The sequence below is a fragment of the Myxocyprinus asiaticus genome, chromosome 38 (assembly GCF_019703515.2).
Source record: "Myxocyprinus asiaticus isolate MX2 ecotype Aquarium Trade chromosome 38, UBuf_Myxa_2, whole genome shotgun sequence".
Taxonomy (NCBI): domain Eukaryota; kingdom Metazoa; phylum Chordata; class Actinopteri; order Cypriniformes; family Catostomidae; genus Myxocyprinus; species Myxocyprinus asiaticus.
This window is the reverse complement of record NC_059381.1, coordinates 4,272,930-4,296,091: the sequence shown is the minus strand read 5'-3', so window position 1 is coordinate 4,296,091 and position 23,162 is coordinate 4,272,930. Positions and strand designations below refer to the sequence as shown.

Here is a 23,162-nt window from a genome sequence, read left to right as displayed (position 1 = left end):
GACTTAAGCTACTTCAGTCTGTGTGCACTGAATTTATTTAATACACGAGTTTCACAATTTGAGTTGAATTACTGAAATAAATGAACTTTTCCACGACATTCTAATTTATTGAGATGCACCTGTAGTTCTGATGTGTGGCAAAAGGTTGTTGAGCTTCACAAAATGGGAAGTGACTATAAGAAAATGGCTAAAGCATTGAAAATGCCCATTTCCACCATCAGGGGAATAATTAAGAAGATCCAATCAAATGGATATCTTAAGAATTAGCCTAGAAGAGGATGCGTGTCTATATTGTCTCCACGCACGGTGAGGAGGATGGTTTGAATGGCCAAAAATTCTCCAAGAATCATAGCTGGAGAAATTATTTGGGTGTTGGGGTCAGAAAGTCTCAAATAAAATATCAGACATCACCTACATCACAACAAATAACAAACTCAAGCGTCTTCAGTTTGCCAGACACTACTGGAACTTCAAGTGGGACCGGATTCTATGGCCAGATGAAACAAAAGAGCTTTTTGGCAACAAACACCAGAGATGGGTTTAGCACACACAGAGAGGTACCCATATGGAAAAGTACCCCATGCCCACGGATAAATATGGTGGTGGATCTTTAATGTTGTGGGGCTGTTTTTTATGCCAGAGGTCCTGGACATCTTGTTCGGATACATGGCATCATGGACTCTATCAAATACCAACAGATTAAAAAAATCAAAACCTGTGTGCCCCTCCTAGAAAGCTTACAATGGGTACTGGTTGGATATTCCAGCAGGACAATGATCCAAAACACATATCAAAATCAACACAAAATGTGTTCACACTGACCACAATATCAAGGTTCTGCCATGGCCATCCCAGTCCCCTGACCTGAACTCCACAGAAAACTTTTGGGGTGAACTGAAGAGGAGAGACCACCAACATGAACCTTTGAATTTGAAGGATCTGGAGAGATTCTGTATGGAGGAATGATCTCAGATTCCTTGCTATGTCTTCTCCAACCTCATTAAGGCATTATACAAGAAGACTCAGAGCCATTATCTTGGCGTATTGAAAAAAAAAAAGGGGTGCCAATAATTGTGCCACATATATTTGACAAAAATATTTGTTTTTTAATAAAACTTGTGTTGTGTTTGCTATTGTTTGATATCCATTAGAGGATAGATTTTTGTTAATATCTGAATGAAAGATAAAAGGATAAACAATAAAGACATATTTTTCACAGCCTTCTTTGCTCATACAGGTATTTACTAAGGGTGCCAAAATTTTTGGCCACAACTGTAATATATATATATAAACTATACTGCATAAGATATTTAGGCCTTTTTCAGGAAATGTATTAAGTATATTTTGTCTTACTGTATTGAAAGATTTTTTTTTTCACTTTTTATTTAATTGTTTATAGTGAAAACAAGTGAAAAAAAAAAACATCTGACAGTGCTGAAGTAATTCAAAGTATTTAGATTACATTACTGACTTTCAGTAATCTATTGGAATATGTTACAAATTACATTTTACAGCATGTGAGTCACAACTAAATAATAATAAAAAATACATTTAAATAAAAAAATAAGAGATGTAATTCTGATTTTTTATCTCACAATTGTAAGATTGTAAGATCAGAATTACCTCTCTTATTTTTATTTTATTTTATATATAGTATATAAATCAGGGATGCAAACTCTTGACAGGTGAGAAAGTTTTATCAGGTGTGCAAGGAATACATTTTCAGTTGATTTGTTTATTGCATTTAAAGCTTTTTAAAGTGATTAAGCTTAAAGTACCCCTTTCAAGTGATTTCAATAAGTAAAATGCAGAAAATTGCAACAAAAAAAATTGGGCAAATTAGCTTTTTTTTTTTTTTTTATATAAAGGTGACTAGCTGAAAGTTGAGTAGTTTGCATCCCTGATAAATAAACTTGCAATTGCGAGAAATAAAGTTGCAACTTTATAATTCGCATGAGCCTATAAATCTCACCTTTGTGACTTTATATCTTGCAATTGTGACTTTATAACTCGCTTGCGAGAATTAATGTCAGAATTGTGAAAAACAGTTTTTAAATCTTTTTTTATTTAGTGGTGGTATCAAGACACCATGTCCTCCATATATGACAACATTAAGTAATTTGACATTTTAAAGCAGGGATTTGGTACTGATGCCCTTTCAATCTCCACAGACTGTGTTTCACAGGCAATGTGTGAATGTACAAACTGTCTGGGTGAGAAAGAACAGTGTTTCATGTCAGTCACAGCCATATCTGCAGCCCATGAATCATACTCACAGCTCCAAGTGCCAAACAATTATTCAGGGTCAGAATGGCCTTTTTTTAGCAGTGTGAGAGTGATTAGTGCAAAAAATTGCATTTTGATCCTAGATGAGTCTTAGAAAAACTAAAATACACCATTCTAAATCTGAAGTGTAATGTTTGTTTATTCCGCCTTCTTTTAGGGAAATCCCATCTTTAAGCAGTAATATATTAATATATATTCTCACATTAACTATACTTATATACTTATACTTATATATTTTACTATATTTTAGTAGTGAGAAAGGAGACAAATCGTGACATGATAATTTCACAACAAATGTGTGTGTTTTTAGAGTTTTTGTTCTTCTGCATCCAGCATAAGTGGTATTTCTTGTTGAATTATCTCTCATTTAAAACCACTTTGATAAATGTGTCTGCAATATGATTATACAGTATGTACATGTAAGTGATTGAAGGCCAGGCTAGAGGAAATCAAGCTTACATTGGCATTTTAAACATGTCTGTGTTATGGCAGGTGCTTTCTTAGTGGTGATTTCAAATAAAACACAAATACTGTTTTATGATGGTAATACACAGACAGAAGATGGAAACCAAAGGGCTTAACATTGTAAAAATGGTCTATACTGCCTCCTCTCGGTCGTAGGTGAATGGCAGAGACATCAAAAAAGGGAGTAGTCAAAAAAGGCAAAACCTTAAAGTAAAATAATATGACTTTATGATCATAATAGGTTAGTTTGGACACTTACAAACTCCACAAGAAAAATAAATGTGAATGTTGCTCTGGATGAGAAGGAAATATCTCATGATAGCCCAAAGTGTCTGAATTTTAAATATACTGTTAAATCTATTTGTTTATTTAGTTAAAAGAAAATATTCCAGGTTCAATACAAGTCAAGCTCAATTGTCAGCACTTGTGGCATAATGTTGATTAGCACAAAAATGTATTTTGACTTGCCCCTCCTTTTCTTTAAAAAAAGCAAAAATCTGGGTTACAGTGTCAGTGATTGCCTTACAGTGGAAGTCAATGGGTCCTATCCGTAAATGTTAAAATACTCACTGTTTCAACAGTATAGCCACACAAACAATGAGTGTTAACATGATTTCAGTGTGATAAAATTGCTTACTAACCTTTTCTGTGTTAAGTTATAGCCAATTTTACAACTTCGTTGCCGTTACGATGTAGTCAACAAACCCTAAAACGACTGTAAAAATTACGATTTAAACAACTTTACATCTCAACTAATACATTCATTTTAACAGAAGAATTAATGCAAATGCTTTTATAAAATTATAAGCTTCACATTTCTGCCTTTAAACCCTCCAAAAATTGGCCCCATTCACTTCCATTATAAGTGCCTCACTGAGCATGTTTACATGCACGATTATGCTAAATAATCAGACAACGTGTGCGGTCATGTAAACGCAATAAACCGCGCTTCTTTGTCGGCGTAAAGGCCATATGAATGAATCAACTCGACTGACATGGGTAGATGTTTGGCCATTACGGCGATTTCGCGTGCCATGTAAAAAAACGTTCCCCGGCGTTCTTACCGACTCATCCATTGCGCGCACGTGTTGACCGCATGCCTCTTCACACATCAAAAGTGTAGAATAACGTGGTTATTTCAAATGTCATGTAAACGCGGATTTCTTGCCTTGTCGGATTTTTTTAAATAAGCTGATTTTAGAGAGTAATCAGCGTATTGGTGTGCATGTAAACGGGCTCAATGTTACCTCTGTGTTTACTCATTTAATTTTTTTTTATCCCCTTTTTCTCCCAATTTGGAATGCCCAATTCCCACTACTTACTAGGTCCTCACGGTGGCGCAGTTACTCACCTCAATCCGGGTGGCGGAGGACAAGTCTCAGTTGCCTCGGCTTCCGAGACAGTCAATCCACAGCGCATCTTATCACGTGACTCGTTGTGCATGACACCGCCGAGCTATTCTCCGCGATCCACGCACAACTTACCACGCGCCCCATTGAGAGCGAGAACCACTAATCGCGACCACGAGGAGGTTACTCCATGTGACTCTATCCTCCCTAGCAACCAGGCCAATTTTGGTTGCTTAGGAGGCCTGGATTCGAACTAGCGACTCCAGGGGTGGTAGTCAGCGTTAATACTCGCTGAGCTACCCGGGCCCCCGCTCTTTTGTTGTTTTAAGGAAAAGGAGGGACGAGTCAAAATAAATTTTTGTGGTAATCAACATTATGCTAAAAATGCTGTCACTTTTACTTAACTTGTACTGAACCCGGAATATTCCTTTAATACTGACATCTACATTAAAGTGCCATATTTCTTTATATGTTCGGACTACCATTTTACAGCGCTGTAGATGACTCTTTAGCGCCATCTTCCCGCCAAAACCTAGACATCACTAGATTGGCCCTGACAGCAAAAAAGTTCAATAACAAGTTATTCTATAAAGAATTCTCAACTTACTTAATTGTTTCCAGAACATATTTTCCGTGAATAATCTTGCCAATTAGATCGACCCATGATTTTTACCTCAGCTGCAAATCCTCAACCGCCAAATCCTGTGAAACGCCACGAGACCACGTTACATATTGAACATTATTATGAAGACTCACAAACGAAATAGACGTGTAAACACGCCAAAAGGACTCTCATCTGTGAGGTAAGACTGCAGTGTTGTAAATTGATGAAAATTGTCGATTTTAATGGTTGAAAAAGCCCGAAGTCTCTTGACGCTCGAGCACTTCAATGAGAGCGCGAAGTCAGTGTCAGAATTAATTAATCTCAGTGGAGCACACCTGTGATTCAGCCGTCGACTGTCAGTTTTAGACGTTTTATAGATATTATTGTACATAAAAACATTATTCATCATAGATAATATATCAGATACATTAAAATAAACTATACTAATTTTATTTCGATTTACTCTGTGATGAAATGTCGCAGCTGGGATCGGCTGTGCCCTCAACAAACTTACCTGAGGGCCTCCCGGTGTCCAGTTTGGCCCTTTTGATCCTGGTTCTGATTCCCTGTGTGGTTCTGCTGCTGCTCCTCAACTGCCTGTTCGTGGGTTACAAGCTCTTTCTGTTGACCCGGAGGAAGAGAGTGCGCTGCGGGTCCGAAATCTCGCTCGTGCACTCAACTCAGAGAATCACGCGCTTCTCTGACGAGCCTCTCTTCGGTCCAAACAGAAAGACCAACTATGTTTCTGTGTCGGAACCGGTGCTGGTGCCACCCGTCACATCGTCCCTGACCTCATCGGCCGAGAGAAGGGCCACCGGGCAACGCGGAAGGTTTCTACGCCCGGATGGGGCAACGCACCCCTGGTCCGGGTCACTGCGCTTGGCAAACTCGCGCTCCTGGAGGAAAAGCGCACCTGTTTTGCTGCAGTCCAGCGATTCGGAGACGGAGCGAATTAACACGGTGCCACCGAATTCACCCGCACTGCGCGTGACTCCAAACGGGGTAAGGCCGTGATTACAAGGTATATTTTGTCAACAAATCTGAAAGCACAGTCAGTGGTTCATGCTTTGAGTTTTAACAATTGTGCTGGCAACAAAGTCCAAACAAATTCCATGAAACAAGTATGAACGTGGGTCAATGACGTAAAGTTTTTTTTTATTATTATTATTATTTATTTATTTATTTTTAAGTGTCCAGATCTATTAAATTATTCAAAAATACATTAAAAATGCAGTTCACACAAAATAACTATTAAACCTATTTTTTTATTATTATTATTATTATTTTTAAATGGCAGTTCAAAGTCAATTTGGTATTTTTCTGGGGCTGCGTTCAATTCAACTGGGAAAGTCGAATTTTCCAACTTCCTTGCTAGGAAAAGTGCAATGGAACGCCACTTGAAGTCGGAATTCCAGCGGCGTGACGTCACACAAACATGGTGGCACTCAGGAGGATGTACAAAATAAGTGATAATCATTCACTTCTCTCAAATAATATCGACGAATGAGTCTAAGTTCCTACATTACATGATATTAAAGCTTGTTTAACAAACGTTAGCAGAGACAGGTGTTCAAAACGTGGTACATTATACTACCTTTTGATATCCTACACCTGTAGCACACATGCTAGGGCTGCAGGATTGTTTATCAGTTCAGTTGTTTGGAGACATCTCTGGTGACAGTCAAACCCCTGCTAAGCTGAGCATTACAGTTTTGTTTCCATAAACATCATCGAGCATCTGGCAATGGAATGCATTTATGGTTGGAGATATCAAGTTGGAATATCCCACATCCAACTTGAATGAAACGCAGCATTAAATTAAAAAATGTCATGTGGTGTAACCAGCAGTAAAACAAAGTCTCACTAAAAGCTGAAATTCTTGAAATAAAATATGTTGGCATGTGTAGTGCAGAATAATCATTAATATAATTTCTTTAAAAAAAAATAAATAAAAAAAAAAGCAGTGAAACTATTTTTTTTTACAATGATTAATAGCCTATTTAAAAAACTTTTGTCCACCAAATCAAAGTAATGTAGTGTTTACCAACACAGAGGACCCCTTCAGACCCTCAAAACTGTTTTTGAAGTAAATATATGTATATATATGTACATGTGACATCACATTTTGACATTTTTATGAAAAGGCACAATTTGTTTTGGCCATTGGTGTAACACTGAGAAAACGATATTCTTGACTCAAAAATTCTTAACTAGAAAACCTGGTAGCTAGAGGGATAAACACTGTATGCACTCTATAAAGTTTTAACTGCGAGTGTAACAGATGTTTTTAATAAATGTTTCTGCCCAGAGAAGTAAAGTACCACTGTTTAATCTTTTTACAAAGCATAAAACATGCCCCTTTGGGAGTAACTTGACAGTGTTGTTTAACTGCACTGGTTACAGTTCTCAGTGCCAATGACTTCCATGCGTAGAAGCAGCACTATGGATCTGGAGAGTGCTTCACTGGATAAGATCCACATGGTGTGTGAGTCTGCCAGCAGCATCCTGCCGGAGAACTCCTGTTATGTGCCGTCATCAAGCCTTTCTGCTGGAGGCCCAGGACTGGACAGTGATTTTGGAGCCAGTGCAGGTGAGTGGGTTCGAAGTCATTGCTGTATTAGGAGGTAAATGTTGTTTACATGGCTACTTTTGAGTGGTTGAAGGGATTAGGACGATCACAGACTGGATAAAGTTCGTACTTGCAGTAAGATATAGCTATTTGATCACATAAATAATTAATCAGAAAGCCATCAAAATTGGAATGTAGTAAAAGTAAAAGATGCAAAGATGTGTTAAGGTAATGAGAATGTCCTGAGAATAATGTAACAATGTAAAAAGTCTTAATTGCCATACATGTAGGCTTCATTTTCTTTGTGCAAATGATAATCATTTTTTTTGCATTGATTTAGGGTTAAATATGACCAGATTCTGTGAGAATAACCCAACTACTTTAAATTATGGGTAGCTTTCAGTTTGGTAAGATTTAAAGTTTTAAATGGATAGTTCACCCAAAAATGAAAATGTTCTCATCATTTACTCACCCTCATGCCATCCCAGATGTGAATGACTTTCTTCCTTCTGCTGAACACAAAGATTTTTGAAGAATATCTCAGCTCTGTAGGTCCAAACAATGCAAGTGAATGGTGACCAAAACTTTGAAGGTCCAAAAAGCACAAAGGCAGCATAAAAGTAAACATAAGACTCGTGGTTAAATCCACATCTTCAGAAGAGAAATAATAGGTGTGGGTGAAAAACTGATCAATATTTAAATCTGTTTTTTTTTAACTATTAATTCTTCTCCCTGACCAGTAGGTGGCGATATGCACAAAGAATGCGAATCACCAAAAACAAAAGAAAAAGAATGTGAAAGTGGAGATTTATAGTCAAAAATGACTTAAATATTTATCTGTTTCTCACCCACATGTATCATATCACTTCTGAAGATATAGATTAAACCACTGAAGTCATATAGATTAGTTTTATGATGCCTTTATTTGCTTTTTGGACCTTCAACATTCTGGCCACTATTCACTTGCACTGTATGGACCTACAGAGCTGAGATGTTCTGCAGAAGTAAAAAAAAAAAAAAAGTCACATCTGGGATGTCATGAGAGAATTTTCATTTTTGGGTGAACTATCCCTTTAAAGTCTCTTTCCCAACATTGTTGCTTGTATACCTAGCTTGATTCTAAAGTAAGCACTTTGAAGTAAATAAATCATGTTTCTGAGGATGCATAAATTGTGCAATCTTGTCAAAATGACTTGTCATTTGAATTTGTCAACGCTTTGTATGAATTCTCTAAATTATTCATATAGGTGTGTCTCTACGTATCCTTTCTATGGACAGTGATGGTTTCCCAGGCTCTGCCTGGGCGTCCGCTCTGGAATGGGATTACTATGACCCAAGTTACGTCACCCAAAACCACATCCCCAAACACAGACACCACGCACCTCCCATCACTACCAAACAGTACTGGGTCTAGAGCCTGTGCTCCATAGAGAGGATGGAGAACTCCAGAACAGCCTTCTGAAACAAGACTCAATTCAGCCATACTAATTCTAGAACTTCAGTTGAGTCTAGATTTATTTGGTCTGGGTTTAGTGCACTTAAAAGGTCCACTTGCTGTTTTAACTGCAACACATCACTTGTAAAATCACACACAATGAAAAAAAGATGTTCACAATCACAGCATAGTTCTGCAGCTTCGAAAGTTGTTTAAAAATGTGTTTACAGAATCACTCCACTTTTCTCACTTTAGGACACGTTTACTCAAGTCACATTTTGCTGTGGTCTTAAAGGACTGTTTTTATAGATGTTATGTATTTATTTCACAGCATTTGACACCCTACGTTATTTATATTTAAAGTGTTTATAGAAGCGCCCAATTTGTATAATAAAGTTTTAAAAAACAGGCTCTGGTTTTATTGCTTGAGGCAAAATATCAGAAGGTAGATTTACCATAATTTAAAAAAAATAAAATAAAAAAAGTGTCCAGTTGGGCATTAAATAATGTTCAAGTGCCCCTAGTGGCAGATGGTGTGTAAGTAGTCTGTAATGACATTGTCCTGAAATAACCTCTTCAAGTCTTTTTACTAGAGTAATTCCCATTTCCCAAATTAACAATGGTTATGAAAGACCAGCACTATGCTACAACAACAGATTTTAAAATCTTGCCAATTCCACAGTGAAGTTTGCTAAACAGAACATAACCCCAAAATTCAGCCAAAACCACACAAATTTCATCTTTTTATTTTATATACAACTTCTGTTTTTTGTGGGGGGACAGTCAAGTTTGGTACTTGACTTGTGTGGACAGTGTGCTGGATTACACAAGAAAACTTCCAAATGCATGTTGGGACTCGCTACTTCTTGCATTTTGGATCCTACATTTTGAAGAACCAGTTTATGCAAAGCACATCAGCTAATAATGCAAATAAATTCTTGGTTCAATTTAATTGTGTCAAATCCATTGACAAATGTGTTTCTTCAGATATTAACAGCATTCCTTATTGAACATTTGGTTACATTTATATACAACAGGTAATAAAAGGCAGAGTCACAAAGGTGGAGTTGGGATCATTTTATTCTCTGTTAGGAGACTTCTGTACATTGATCAAGTGCCACTTGAATATTTTCTTTAGGGTTTGTATAAATTTAAGCTGGAGCACTATGGAAACATTGACAAAACATTAGCGATAAAGGACACAAACTACTCGAAGCTGGACAGGAAGTTGAGCACAATCTGTTTGAGTTGTGCATCGGAGGCCTCTGAAATCTTACCATCATTCCTAAAACACAAAAAGAAAGAATAAATTGTAAATGTTTCATTAACTAAAAAAATGGTAGGGACAACCAATGCAGAACAGGTCAAAAGGGACAGTTCAATTCAGTTCAGGAAATGGAAATACAATTTGTAAAAGATGTAAAGAAAGTGAATGGTGATGGAGGTCAATGTTCATACAGGTTTGAAACATGGTAAACTATCCCTTTAAAAGAATCGCTACTCCAAAGAAAAGGTCACCTGATGGCTGAGAGCAGATCCTGGTGCTGGCTGATGACATGTTGAAGGAAGGCTTTCTCAAATTTTGTGATCTTGCTAGGCTCCATCTTGTCCAAGTGTCCTCTCACACCAGCATAAATGACTGCTACCTGCTCCTCAATGGCCATGGGACCTAAACATACACAATTAGTTACTATGGGAGTATCAGAAGGCAGAATGAGACACATTGAATGTCCTCCAATGCAATAGGGGGCAGCAGTGCACTTACAGTACTGGCCCTGCTTAAGGAGCTCTGTGAGCCGCACGCCTCTGTTCAGCAGTTGCTGGGTGGCAGCATCCAGATCAGAACCGAACTGGGCGAAGGCGGCAACCTCACGGTACTGGGCCAGCTCCAGCTTCATGGTACCAGCCACCTGTCGAAAAAAGACACAAGGAGATGTTTTAGCCATGGTGACGTTTTCCGGTTTGTTCCTCTTGGCAACCAAAGATTGGCTCCCTTCTTTGAACTGCTTGCGTGGTTAGCCAACTAAGTTTTGTTAAACGTGATTCCCAACTGATTTTTCCAGATTACACCCAAAGTTCTCCTAAAAACTTATCCTGAACTGAGCCAAACCAGCCACTTGGACCATGAAAGGCAACGCCCATCTTCCGTGGTTAGCAAGATAAGTTTTAGGATAAACATAGGATTTCTGATTTTCCAGATTTATGCCCAAAGTTATCCTAAACCTTATCCTGAACTCAGTCAACCAACAACCAAGCCAGCCATGTTGAAGAACAGGACCATGAAAGAAAACACCTGGTTGAACGTTACAGAAATAACACTAACATAATACACTGACCTGCTTCATGGCCCTGGTCTGAGCAGCAGAGCCGACACGGGATACGGAGAGACCAACGTTAATAGCGGGACGGATACCCTTGTAGAACAACTCTGTCTCCAAGAAGATCTGCATGAACATGAGTATATCAGCATGGATCGTGTGTAAGCTGAACACAAAACAGGGAAAGTCAACGTTAATCATCTGAACAACTGCTTACCTGTCCGTCAGTGATGGAGATGACATTGGTGGGAATGTAAGCAGACACGTCTCCGGCCTGGGTCTCGATAACGGGCAAGGCAGTGAGGGATCCACCACCGAAGTTGTCATTCATCTTGGCTGCTCTCTCCAGCAGACGAGAGTGCAGGTAGAACACATCACCGGGGTAGGCCTCACGACCAGGGGGACGACGCAGCAGCAGGGACATCTGGCGGTAGGCAACAGCCTGCAGAGAGCAGCGAGGGTTTACTTTAAGAGGCACATATTCTCAATTTTCAGCACTTGGACATCTGATCTCCAACTGCTACTACAAAGCGATATGAATCCAAATAATTCACTGATCCCTTCGTTATTAAGTCCTCACCTGTTTGGACAAATCGTCGTAGATGATGAGGGCGTGTTTGCCGTTGTCTCTGAAGTACTCGCCCATGGAGCAGCCAGAGTAAGGCGCCAGGTACTGCAGGGGAGCGGCATCAGATGCAGTGGCTGACACCACGATGGTGTACTTCATGGCATCAGTATCGGTCAACCTCTTTACCAGCTGAGCCACGGTGGATCTCTTCTGACCGATGGCCACATAGATACAGTACAGCTTCTTTTTCTCGTCAGTGCCCTCGTTGAAGCGCTTCTGGTTGATGATGGTGTCAATGGCAATTGCAGTTTTGCTAGAGACACAATGAAACTACATTCACATGTAGACTCCTGCCAAAGTGACTTGCAATTCAGTGCACAAATAGCATTTTGCTAACACCAGGACGGACAGCTAATAATGAATTAGGACTAATAAAAATTACACTATAAATTAAAAAGAAGTTACTATTGAACCAAAAACTCTGCAATAGTAACTGAAGTTTCCAGCCATTTTAATTTGTCCTTTCTGGGGTTTGAAACTGCAAACACAGATATTTAACCACCAAGCCACCACAAACCCATTAGTTTGATGTGACCTAGTCTCTGCTCCTACCAAAACCATAATCCCCTAGTCACTTACCCAGTCTGTCGGTCACCAATGATCAGCTCTCTTTGTCCACGGCCAATGGGCACCAGACTGTCCACAGCTTTGATGCCAGTTTGCATGGGCTCCCTCACAGAGATACGGGGAATGATGCCAGGGGCCTTCAGACCCACACGCCTACGCTCCTTGGAGCCCAGGGGTCCCTGTTGTGAAAATGATCAGAGAAGAAAACTGACTTTTGTCCAGAGTCTAATTCTAAAAAGAACCATGTCAGAGCAAAGTCTTCATAAAGCACAACCCTTCAATATTTAGGCAACAGATACAATTCATAAAAGCTAAAATACATCTGATTGGTGGTCAGACCTTGCCATCAATGGCATTTCCCAGAGCGTCCACAACACGGCCAAGCAGCTCCTCTCCGACAGGCACATCCACAATTGCTCCTGTTCTCTTGACAATGTCACCCTCCTTGATCAGTTTGTCATTACCAAACACCACTACACCAACGTTATCAGGCTCCAAGTTCAGAGACATGCCCTGCAGAAAAAGAATGTCAAAAGTCTGCAGAGTTGACCAGGATAGAGAAAGATGGAGTGACATGAAAAAGGAATGCCTTAAGAAAAACAGATTCACAATGTACAAATTGTGTACAAACACCCGATTATATTTTAAAGAACAGCTGAAAGAAAAGCCGTCGGAGTTGCGGTGTTTGAGGTTCAGAGGCATTTTGCCGCTCACAGCGAGAGCGCTTCAAGGAACAAGCGCCTGTAAAGGCTTATTTTTCCAGTTCAAACTACATCCACCCTCAATGCCATCTATTCCACTGAACACTACAGAGTAGGGATGTCCTAATACCATTTATTTATTTTTAGAACGAGTACAGATACTTTTGGTATTCACCGATAGGATACTCTTTTTGTGGCTTCAGTTCTCATCAAAATGGTGTCTAAATAAATGACTTCATTAAAACGAAAACAGAACATTTAAATGCAACATTGTATTATTTTTATCACATGAAGTGCTTTTATATATGCAACCTCACAGCACAATCCAAAATATACCATTAATTATCTGTCAAATAAAGTGCTGCGTAAGAGCATCACAGATGTGAGATATTGCCTAAATATAATACAACTACTTTTATTATTTTTAGTAGTAGTATTGCAGTGAATATTACATAACTAGTGATAGTGATACATTTCTGTCGTACTTTTACATAATTTTATTTTGAGGCATCCTGATCCTTGTGTTTTGACGGTAGCTTCTCAGAAGTTCTCACTTCCGCAAAAAGCAGGTCGCTACGTGACTCAAAGTGATTATTAAAACTGCAAAAGGCTGCCATTTAATTAAATATGTAGCCTGCATGTGCCTCGCACTACAAAATGAATTAGCGCTCTGCTCACAATCATTTGCTACAAACATGGCACACGATGCTCTTGATGGTGTTTTCCGTGTACGAGGCAAGGAGCTCTAAAAAGGTTCAAGCAGCCGGTGTCGGCACAACATTGACTTTGAAGCGTGCAGTGCATGCAAACTTTATATTTATCAAATTAAATAGCAGCCTTTGCAGTTAAAGTCACACTAGGACACAACGTGATTTCAATTTGTGCGCTGAATGTTTACGTAATGACGTTTGTATGTCAGATGTGATCGAGTACTAAACAGGAGTACAAATACATGCGTGTGGGATCAGAGCAGATACCAGTATCTGTACATCCCTACTAAAGAGTTTTGATGCCTGATTATACTTACAAAATAGGATCTGGCTTTCTTGCATAAAAAAAGCTTTAGTGATAATATACAAATCAATACAGTTCATGCTCGCATCAAAATCAAAGCACAAGGATGCAATGCTCATTTCAAGGATAAGGTCAAAGCCGTTGTGCACCTTGAAAGCTCCACCGTGACCTCTTGACCCCGGCTCACTCACCTTAAGACCAGAGGAGAATTCCACCATCTCTTCGGCCTGCACGTTCCTCAGCCCGTACACACGAGCGATACCATCACCGATGGACAACACCCGGCCAGTTTCCTCCAGATCTGCTCCAGTATGAGCTCCAAGAATCTTCTCCTCAAGAATGCTGGACACCTCAGCTGTGCCTAAACAAAAGTACATGCAGAGCTTTTGAGCAAGCATGGCAAGACAAGGTAAAAGCAATAGACGACTCCAAAAAAATTGTTGCATTTCATAAGAGACAACATGAACTACAGACCTGTCTTCTGCAGCAATGGTCTGGCAGTGTGCAGATTCTTTGCTCCAACGCATGCAGCAGCCACATTTTTGGAAACCTGCAAATAAGACAGTTAAAATCCTATCAGAATTAAAATACTCAAGATAATCGACCACTTATAACGCAGTTTCAGTCATAAAAAATAAAAAAAATGCTTATATTCGAGCTCTTGACCTTCATGTGCGACCACGTCATTGCAGCTAAACCCATTCTGCCTTTAAAATAACCATTTTTGCACACATAAGAATCATACATATCCATTTAATTTGCAATGCACCAATAAGACCATATAGGTTTCTACGCAGAGTGCATAATGCGGTCACGACACCATCTAAACTCCTCGTACACATAGAGCACATGCAAAGGGAACAAAAAAGAAAGCATATATAAATGCAATCAAACATCAAGCACGAAACGTCAACAAACCCTATTAAGTGAACTACAAGGCCACTGACAACTAGCATGTCACAACCAAAGACGGATTTCCTGACCTTCAATTGGAAATGTCATTCATTGAACACAACCTCCCTAAAACGTGCAACTGCAGCTTTATTGGTATTATATCACTATTTAAACGCCTTTAAATGGTTCCCAAGAGCAAAACATTGCTGCGAGACATAAAAAAGTAAAATAATGCAGTAGTGCGCGAGACATACGCAGGCCCTTCATACTGCAAGATGGCGGTGCGCCATTTAAAAGCGCTGACATTCACCGGTTCCGTCTCGTACATTTGTTTAAAACGCCACAAAATGCGACTTACGAATCCGGCCCGTCGGGGCAGGGTGCGGGTCAGAGCCGCCGCGACGCGAACAGACAGCATGATTGTGAGGAGTTTGTGTAGTGGAGTTCGGGCGTGTGTCCTCCTGCGGCTTGAATGAAGGAAATGGAGGTCGCGCGAACAGCTCATATAGGAAAGGTCAGCGCGAGACCCGGATATACTTGCGCGAGACGGAGGGAAAGATATTTGTAAACGTTTTTGTGCACAGATTAGAACTTAACTTTGCGCTGAAGTCTTTATTTTGTGTTCCATATGTGCAGTGTTGGGTGTAATGCATAACTAAGTAATTAATTCCTGTAATGAAATTACTTTTTCTTTAAAAAAGTAAAGTAAGGGATTACTCTTAATTTTTCAGTAATTTAATTACAGTTACTTCTGATGTATTTGTGTTAAATACTGTATAGACTATAGAACAATTGTATATAAAAAATAGTGAATTTAAAATCGAAATTTAACGTCTAATGTTAAAATATATATTTTCTAATTTAACGCAGCCCCCTTAAATTCTTTGTCCAGGTCATGAATAATTTATTAGATTTTATATGATTTGTTTGAAAGAACAGTTTCATGTCTATTCTTGTATTTTTCATCTGGTCCAGTGGCGGAGCTAGGGGGTGGCCAGGGGTGGCCGTGGCCACCATGGATTGAAGACTGGCCACCCCACTTGCAATTGCCATTTTTGGGCACAAGACTTAACATGTACTGCCCGAAAATTTCTGTGCCACCACAGACTGATCGCTGGCCCCTGCCCGGCCATCCCTGTGAAAAACTCCTGGCTCCGCCCCTGATCTGGTCGAGGCTGATCAGGGTTTTAAAGAGTAATTAGTACAATAATCTAATTCTGTAGAAGATGTAATTAGTAGTTAGTAATTAATTACTTTTTTAGAGTAACTTATCCAACACTGGTTGTAATCCTTATATTTTACTTTTGTTTATATATTTACTGTGTTTCCATAGCGCACTAAACATTCAAATTGATTCAAGAACCCTGCCATCTTTTTATATCGAGATAATAAAAGAATAGTATCAGTCAACATAATACATATACACATATGCAGTGTTGGGTAAGTTACTCTAAAAAAGTAATTAATTACTAACTACTAATTACATCTTCTACAGTGTAATTAGATTACTGTAGTAATTACTCTGTCTGAAAAGTAACTGCATTACTTATTACTAATTACTTTCTAAAACCCCGATCAAATTCGACCAGATGAAAAATACAAGGACAGACATGAAATTGTTCTTTTAATTCTTTCAAATAAATAATATAAAATCAAATAAATTATTCATGAACTTGCCAAAGAATTTAAGGGGGCAGTAATTAGAAAACATATATTTTGAGGGGCCTGGGTAGCTCAGCGAGTATTGACGCTGACTATCACACCTGGAGTCACGAGTTCGAATCCAGGGCGTGCTGAGTGACTCCAGCCAGGTCTCCTAAGCAACCAAATTGGCCCGGTTGCTAGGGAGGGTAGATTGAGGCGAGTCACTACACCACCACAAGGACTTAGAGCGCACTGGGAATTCCGCATCCAAAATTGGGGAGAAAAAAAAAACATATATTTTAACATTAGATGTTAAATTTAGATTTTAAATTCACTATTGTTTTATATAGAATTTTTCTATATATACACAATTACATCAGAAGTAACGGTAATTTAATTACTGAAAAATTAAGAGTAATCCCTTACTTTATTTTTTTTCCAATGAAAAAGTAATTTAATTACAGGAATTAATTACTTAGTAATGCATTACACCCAACACTGATTACAACTTATATTACTTGTATTATAATCATTTTTAATATTGGTCCCCACTGCATAAGAGAGGTTGTGTTTATCATTTTGATTTAGGAGAATAATTATTGTACACCTCCTTCATGACCTCTATCTCAGTTTATTTTAAAACTATGTTTATTTATTTATCACAATCAATGAAACCGTTTTATTTCTGATACGGAATAAACGTTGTACATTATAACTGGGCGGTGCCTCGGTGTCCCCGAATGTCATTGGTCAGTTTTTCATGCGGCCAGCCAATCAGAGCAAGTGCCTTGAGACACCGGAACAAGAATAACAAATTCAGTGGCGGGAGTAAAACTGATGCACAGCTATAACAAATATGTGTGAGAAAAGCAAAATCGTAAGTTATTGTCTTTGTAGAATTAGATAGAGTTATGTTCTCAGCTGAGTACACTGTTGGTCCATGTAGTTTTTATTAGTACTGTGTATTTTAGAGACTCAAATGCATGCTTTGATGGTGTGATTTAATACATTAATGTTGTGTCTTATGCATCATGTTCTTAATGTATGATTTTGAATGCTCCTTTTGCATACTGACTATATACAAACAACACAATATAATGGCAATACAGCATTCATTCTTGAATTATAGCTGTGTTTTCTGTACAATGTACCTTATAGACCCAAATGCATGCATTGTTTGTGTGATTTTAATGTATTGTATGCTTTGTCATATTTTATGTCTTGTGCATCATGTTCTTAAAGGAATATTCTGGGTTCAATACAAGCTGATCTCAATTGACAGCATTTATGGCATAATGTTGATTACCACAAAAAAATCGTACCTCCTTTTCTTAAAAAAAAAAAAAAAAAAAAAAAAAGCAAAAATCGAGGTTACGGTGAGGCACTTACAATGGAAGTGAATGGGGCCAATTTTTGGAGGGTTTATAGGCAAAAATGTGAAGCTTATCATTTTATAAAAGCACTTACAATAATTCTTCTGTTAAAACCTGTTTATTATGTAAGCAGTAAAGTTATATAAATCTTCGTTTTTACGGTCGCTTTTGGGTTTTAGAGTTTACGCCGTTAAGTCACCATTGCAACGAAGTTGTAAAATTGGATATAATTTACATAAAATCGCTTACCTTTTCTATCACAGTAAAATCATGTTAACATGCATGTTGTTTATGTCTTGTGGGTATACTTTTGTCACCATGAGTATTTTAACGTTTACGGCTTGGCCCCATTGACTTTCATTGTAAGTGCCTCACTTTAACCCAGTTTTATGCTTATTTTTTTAAGAAAATGAGGGACTAGTCAAAATACATTTTTGTGGTAATCAACATTATGCCACAAATGCTGTCGATTAAGCTTAACTTGTATTAAACCCGAAATATTCCTTTAATGTATGCTTAATGCCTTTATGCTCCCTGAGCATACTGAATCAATGTTCAATCAATAAGGTGTTATAGCAATGTAGTATCTTAAAACAGGTGCTTGTACCATTTAATTCCAGGTCACCCAATGGCTCAGTAAGGTGTTTGGGCAGCAGCCGGTACCGGAGTTTGAAGTAAACACACGCACTGTGGAGATTCTGCATGAGCTGGCAGAGAGCAGTGAGATGAGATGCAGAGAGATCACACTTCTCATCGAGGACCACGAGCAGAAAGCAGCAGAATACAGCAGCGATGGTGAGAACAGGATGGACATGTTCCACTCATATTTAACTATCAGAAAGTGTCTGAGTAAATTTAATTTTAACATTATGGATTTGTGAAATGTTTTGCTTGTTTTTCTTAAAAATATGTGCCTTGTCCATTTATGACAGGTGCCCATCTCCAGGAAGTTCTTCTCCAGGGAGTGGGTCTGCAACTTGGAGGAGTTTCCAAACCCACAGTGGACCTGCTGTCGATGCTGGAGGGCACTGCTGAGGTGCTTAAACTCAGAGACACATCTCTTGGGAGGTAGAATAACATGTCTCTGATGTTATGAAGATGAATACACACACACACACACACACACACATGTATATGTACAACATGTTCATGTCTTTGCTAAATGATCCAAACTAAGTCTGACTTGTACACTGTGGGATATGTGATTAATTTCTATCTATTGGTTCTACAGCTTCATGCCAGCAATCAATAAACTGACCAATGACGTGCTGGAAGCGGAGAAAACCGACAGGAGATTGCAGCGGGAACTCTCCACTGTGAGGAAGAAGATGACTGCCACCGTTGTTCTTCGGAAGAAACTCCAGGAGTAAGGGAACACGAAAATCCCTGCATCTCATTTTGCTGTTCGTCTCTGTTACAGTGTGATATTTTGAGGATGTGTTTAGAAATGAAGGTTCTCAGGTTCTTTTGTAGGCTTTATGATTTACTGAATATAACTGCACAGAAATATCTACAACTTATGTTTGGGTGTGAAATTGTGTCTTTCAGAGATTTGATGAAGATCACACATATACAACAGGTGGAAGCAGCGACAGCAGAGGAGAGACTTCTTAATATGGACTTCATGAAGAATAAATCCAGAGATCTCACCTGCCGGAATAAGATGGCACAGGTTTGGAAAGTTCTTTCCTGCCATGAATTTATGGTGTGATATCTTTCATCCAGCTTTACAAACTCAATTTGTGTTTTTGTGACAGGAAAAGTTGCAGTCACGGCATATGGAGGATTCTCTTACCCATCAGGCCATTCTTCAGTTGTCAGAGGTAACCTATATTTTAACATAGAGTTTACAGGACTTACTCACCAGATCACTGATTTATGCTGCAATCATGCCATGACAATTTGGAGATTCTGCTCTGAGCGGTTCACATACTCATTTTCAACACAATGGATCCAGGTGTGGTTGACGGCAAAGTACTTAAAGTTATAGTTCACCCAGAAACGAAAATTCTCTCAGCATTTACTCACGCTCATGCCATCCCAGATGTGCATAACCTTCTTACTTCAGCAGAACACAAATGAAGATTTTTTGAAGAATATATCAGCTCTGTAGGTCCATATGATGCAAGTTAATGGGGTCCAAAACTTTGAAGCTCTAAAAAGCATATAAAGGCAGCATAAAAGTCATCCATATGACTCCAGTGATAAATCCATGTCTTCAGAAGCGATATGATAGGTGTGGGAGAGAAACAGATCAATATTTGAGTCAATTTTTACTATAAATTCTCTTCCCTGCTCAGTCAATGGGTGCATCTTAATCAGCTCCCTTGTTCAGTAGCCAGGGCACTGATCAGGGAGTCGGCCATATTAAGGGTTGTCTCAATCGCAAAATCGTTCCAGTGCACTGATGCGTTCGCTCCCTAAAAAAAATCCCACAATGCACCATAAAAACCAGGGAGCATCTTTGCTCACTGTGTTCCCTTACCGGAAACGTCGTCATGTCTCCTGAAGTCTCAAGTTGTTAGAAGACGAGCACAATTGTAAATAGTATATGGTGTCAAAGCCTTATTTTCTCTTTAAAAGAGATGTTGTTTGTAATGTCTTTCATGCTTAATAACCATGAAAAGGAAACAATTTTTTAAATATTAGGGTTGTTAAAAGTAGGTTTAAAATACATTCCTTTATATTTTTTATTTTGTTTATTTAATGTAATTTATCTTTCAAAATAACACTGTACGTTTTATTATCTTCAACAAAAATGAAGGATAGAGTCGTTTATACAGCAATGGTGCTGATTAATAACAGCTGCGTTTGAATGCACCAGCTCGTTATCATGTCACGGGTAATTGAGTCAAAAGTGTCCCAGTGTTCAGTTGATGAACACCCTTGCCAGTGCCTGAACTCGTGTTGACGATATACTGATTCACGACATAGGGAGCTGATTGAGATGCATCCAATCTCCGCTTTCACTTTCACTTTCTTCTTGTGTTTTTGGTGATTCACATTCTTTATGCATACACCCCCTATTGGGCAGACAAAAGAATTTCTAGCAAAAAAGGACTTAAATATTGATCTGTTTCTCACCTAAACATATCATATAACTTCTGAAGATGTGGATTTAACCACTGGAGTCTTATGGATTACTTTTATGCTGCCTTTATGTTCTTTTTGGAGCATCAAAATTTTGGCACCTATTCACTTTCATTGCTTGGACCGACAGAGCTTAAATATTCTTCTAAAAATCTTAATTTGTGTTCTGCAGTAGAAAGAAAGTCACACACATCTGGGATGGCATGAGGGTGAGTAAATGATGAGAGAATATTCATTTTTGGGTGAACTATCCCATTAAGTCCTTTTTACTATAAATTCTCCTCCCTGACCAGTAGGTGGCGATATGTGCAAAGAATGTGAATCGCCGGGGGCCTGGGTATCTCAGCGAGTATTGACGCTGACTACCACCCCTGGAGTCGCGAGTTCGAATCCAGGGCTTGCTGAGTGACTCCAGCCAGGTGTCCTAAGCAACCAAATTGGTCCGGTTGCTAGGGAAGGTAGAGTCACTTGGGGTAACCTCCTCGTGGTCACGATTAGTGGTTCTCGCTCTCAAAGGGGCGTGTGGTATGTTGTGCGTGGATTGCGGAGAGTAGCACAAGATAAGGTGCGCGGATTGACTGTCTCAGAAGCGGAGGCAACTGAGACTTGTCACCCGGATTTAGGTGAGTAACCGCACCATCATGAGGACTTAGTAAGAGAAAAGGGGATAAAAATAAAGAAGAAAAAAAGAATGTGAATCACCAAAAAACAAAAGAAGAAAAATGTGAAAGTGAAACAGGAGATTTATAGTATAAAAGGACTGAAATATGAATCCGTTTCTTATCCACACACATCATATCACTTCTGAAGACATGGATTAAACCACTGGAGTCTTATGGATTAATTTTATGCTGCCTTTATGTGCTTTTTGGAGCTTCAAAGTTCTGGCCACCATTCACTTGCATTTTGTGTTTCATGGAAAGACAGTCATACATGTTTAGAACAACATGAGGTTGAGTGAATGATGACAGAATTCTCATTTTTGGGTGAGCTATCAATATTAATTGACCTATATATGCAGGTCAATAATGCATTTAGTGAATGGGACATTACTAAAACAAGGTAATTCTATCTGTCACTGAAATTTGTGTGCACACCTACCATAATGTATAATAAGCCTCATGATGTAAATGTCTCTTTAATGTGCTTAAAGGTGCACTCAGTAATTTTTGGTTTTAATGTTTTCCTGGAACTAGACTGACATCTAGGGGCAGAGATGCAGCACCATTGAAATGCAGTTAGTTTTAACATCCATTTCCAACGCCAATGTAAAAATTCTCTATTCAGAGTCAGCCATAAATGATTAAATTTCAGAGTTAAAGTGTCCAAATACAGGGTGGTTATTGTAATCAAGCGAGTAGTATTCGGCTGGTCACATGATCCTAACATGGCTGCCCCCATGAAGGGACCCTCTCCGTGTAGAATAAAACAGCTTTTTATAAGGTTACTGATATAAATGGAGTCTTCATCTTAATGTGAGTGCTTATGATTTCATACATGCATTTTAAAGTTACTTTTTATTTCTTTTGGAGTAAAACTTCTTAAATGAGTAAAAAAATGACTGAGTGCACCTTTAAATAACATTTAAGGTTTTTATAAGTGAAAAAAACGACACATATTAGGCAGGTTAAAAATTAATTACACCCTTTTCTATAATCTTTGCTGTACAAAGAAAATTGCAGTACTGAAAGAGGACATGCTACCTTTGAAGAAGAAACTAGAGCCGTATAGTGACTTGAGCCCTGTAAGTACAGTTCATATGAATGTTTTTAATTGTAGAATTGTGTTAATGAACATTTAATTTTTTTAATGTCCACAGCACAATTCTAAGGACACATTAGAGACACATTGTAGAAGCATTTATGTTTATTTTATATGTTTTCATTTGTGCCATTCATTTCTGTACAGAGTCCGGCTCTGGCACGTGTGAAAATCGAGGAAGCTAAACGAGAGCTGGTAGTTTTTGTTAAACTTTTTTTTTTTTTTTTTAAATAGCATAAACGAATTTAGTCTTGTTGGAAATCCCACAATATTGATATTTGACGTGTGTTTTGTGTTTTCATCCCAAGGCTGCATTGGATGCTCAGCTGGAGCAAAAGGTCGACTTCATGAACACTTGTCTAGATAACCATTAATATTTAATAATGCATGTAATAAAACATTAGAAACTATGTTTATAAATATGACAACAATGTGTTGTAATAAATGCAATACCTCTCCAAACC

General features: G+C 38.5%; 3 protein-coding genes across 3 annotated transcripts; 2 read left to right on the top strand and 1 right to left on the bottom strand.

Moving 5' to 3' along the window:
- Positions 1-5,178: 5,178 nt before the first annotated feature.
- On the top strand, positions 5,179-9,151 carry hwa (huluwa). The gene is made up of 3 exons (XM_051678263.1): positions 5,179-5,706; positions 7,108-7,294; positions 8,521-9,151. The coding sequence occupies exons 1-3, from the start codon at positions 5,179-5,181 to the stop codon at positions 8,685-8,687; spliced, it is 882 nt and encodes a 293-aa protein (XP_051534223.1). The 3' UTR covers positions 8,688-9,151.
- A 619-nt stretch (positions 9,152-9,770) lies between these two features.
- LOC127429299 (ATP synthase subunit alpha, mitochondrial) lies at positions 9,771-15,355 on the bottom strand. The gene is made up of 11 exons (XM_051678255.1): positions 15,189-15,355; positions 14,411-14,486; positions 14,128-14,297; positions 12,561-12,734; positions 12,234-12,400; positions 11,607-11,907; positions 11,244-11,468; positions 11,045-11,152; positions 10,474-10,618; positions 10,227-10,377; positions 9,771-9,993 (listed from the first exon to the last, which is right to left on the bottom strand). Exons 1-11 carry the CDS (start codon positions 15,333-15,335, stop codon positions 9,915-9,917), a joined length of 1,743 nt encoding a protein of 580 aa, XP_051534215.1. The 5' UTR covers positions 15,336-15,355; the 3' UTR covers positions 9,771-9,914.
- A 1,908-nt stretch (positions 15,356-17,263) lies between these two features.
- On the top strand, positions 17,264-23,154 carry haus1 (HAUS augmin-like complex, subunit 1). The gene is made up of 9 exons (XM_051678264.1): positions 17,264-17,351; positions 18,468-18,642; positions 18,780-18,915; positions 19,079-19,213; positions 19,396-19,519; positions 19,605-19,670; positions 22,610-22,681; positions 22,846-22,893; positions 23,007-23,154. The coding sequence occupies exons 1-9, from the start codon at positions 17,331-17,333 to the stop codon at positions 23,070-23,072; spliced, it is 843 nt and encodes a 280-aa protein (XP_051534224.1). The 5' UTR covers positions 17,264-17,330; the 3' UTR covers positions 23,073-23,154.
- Positions 23,155-23,162: the final 8 nt, after the last annotated feature.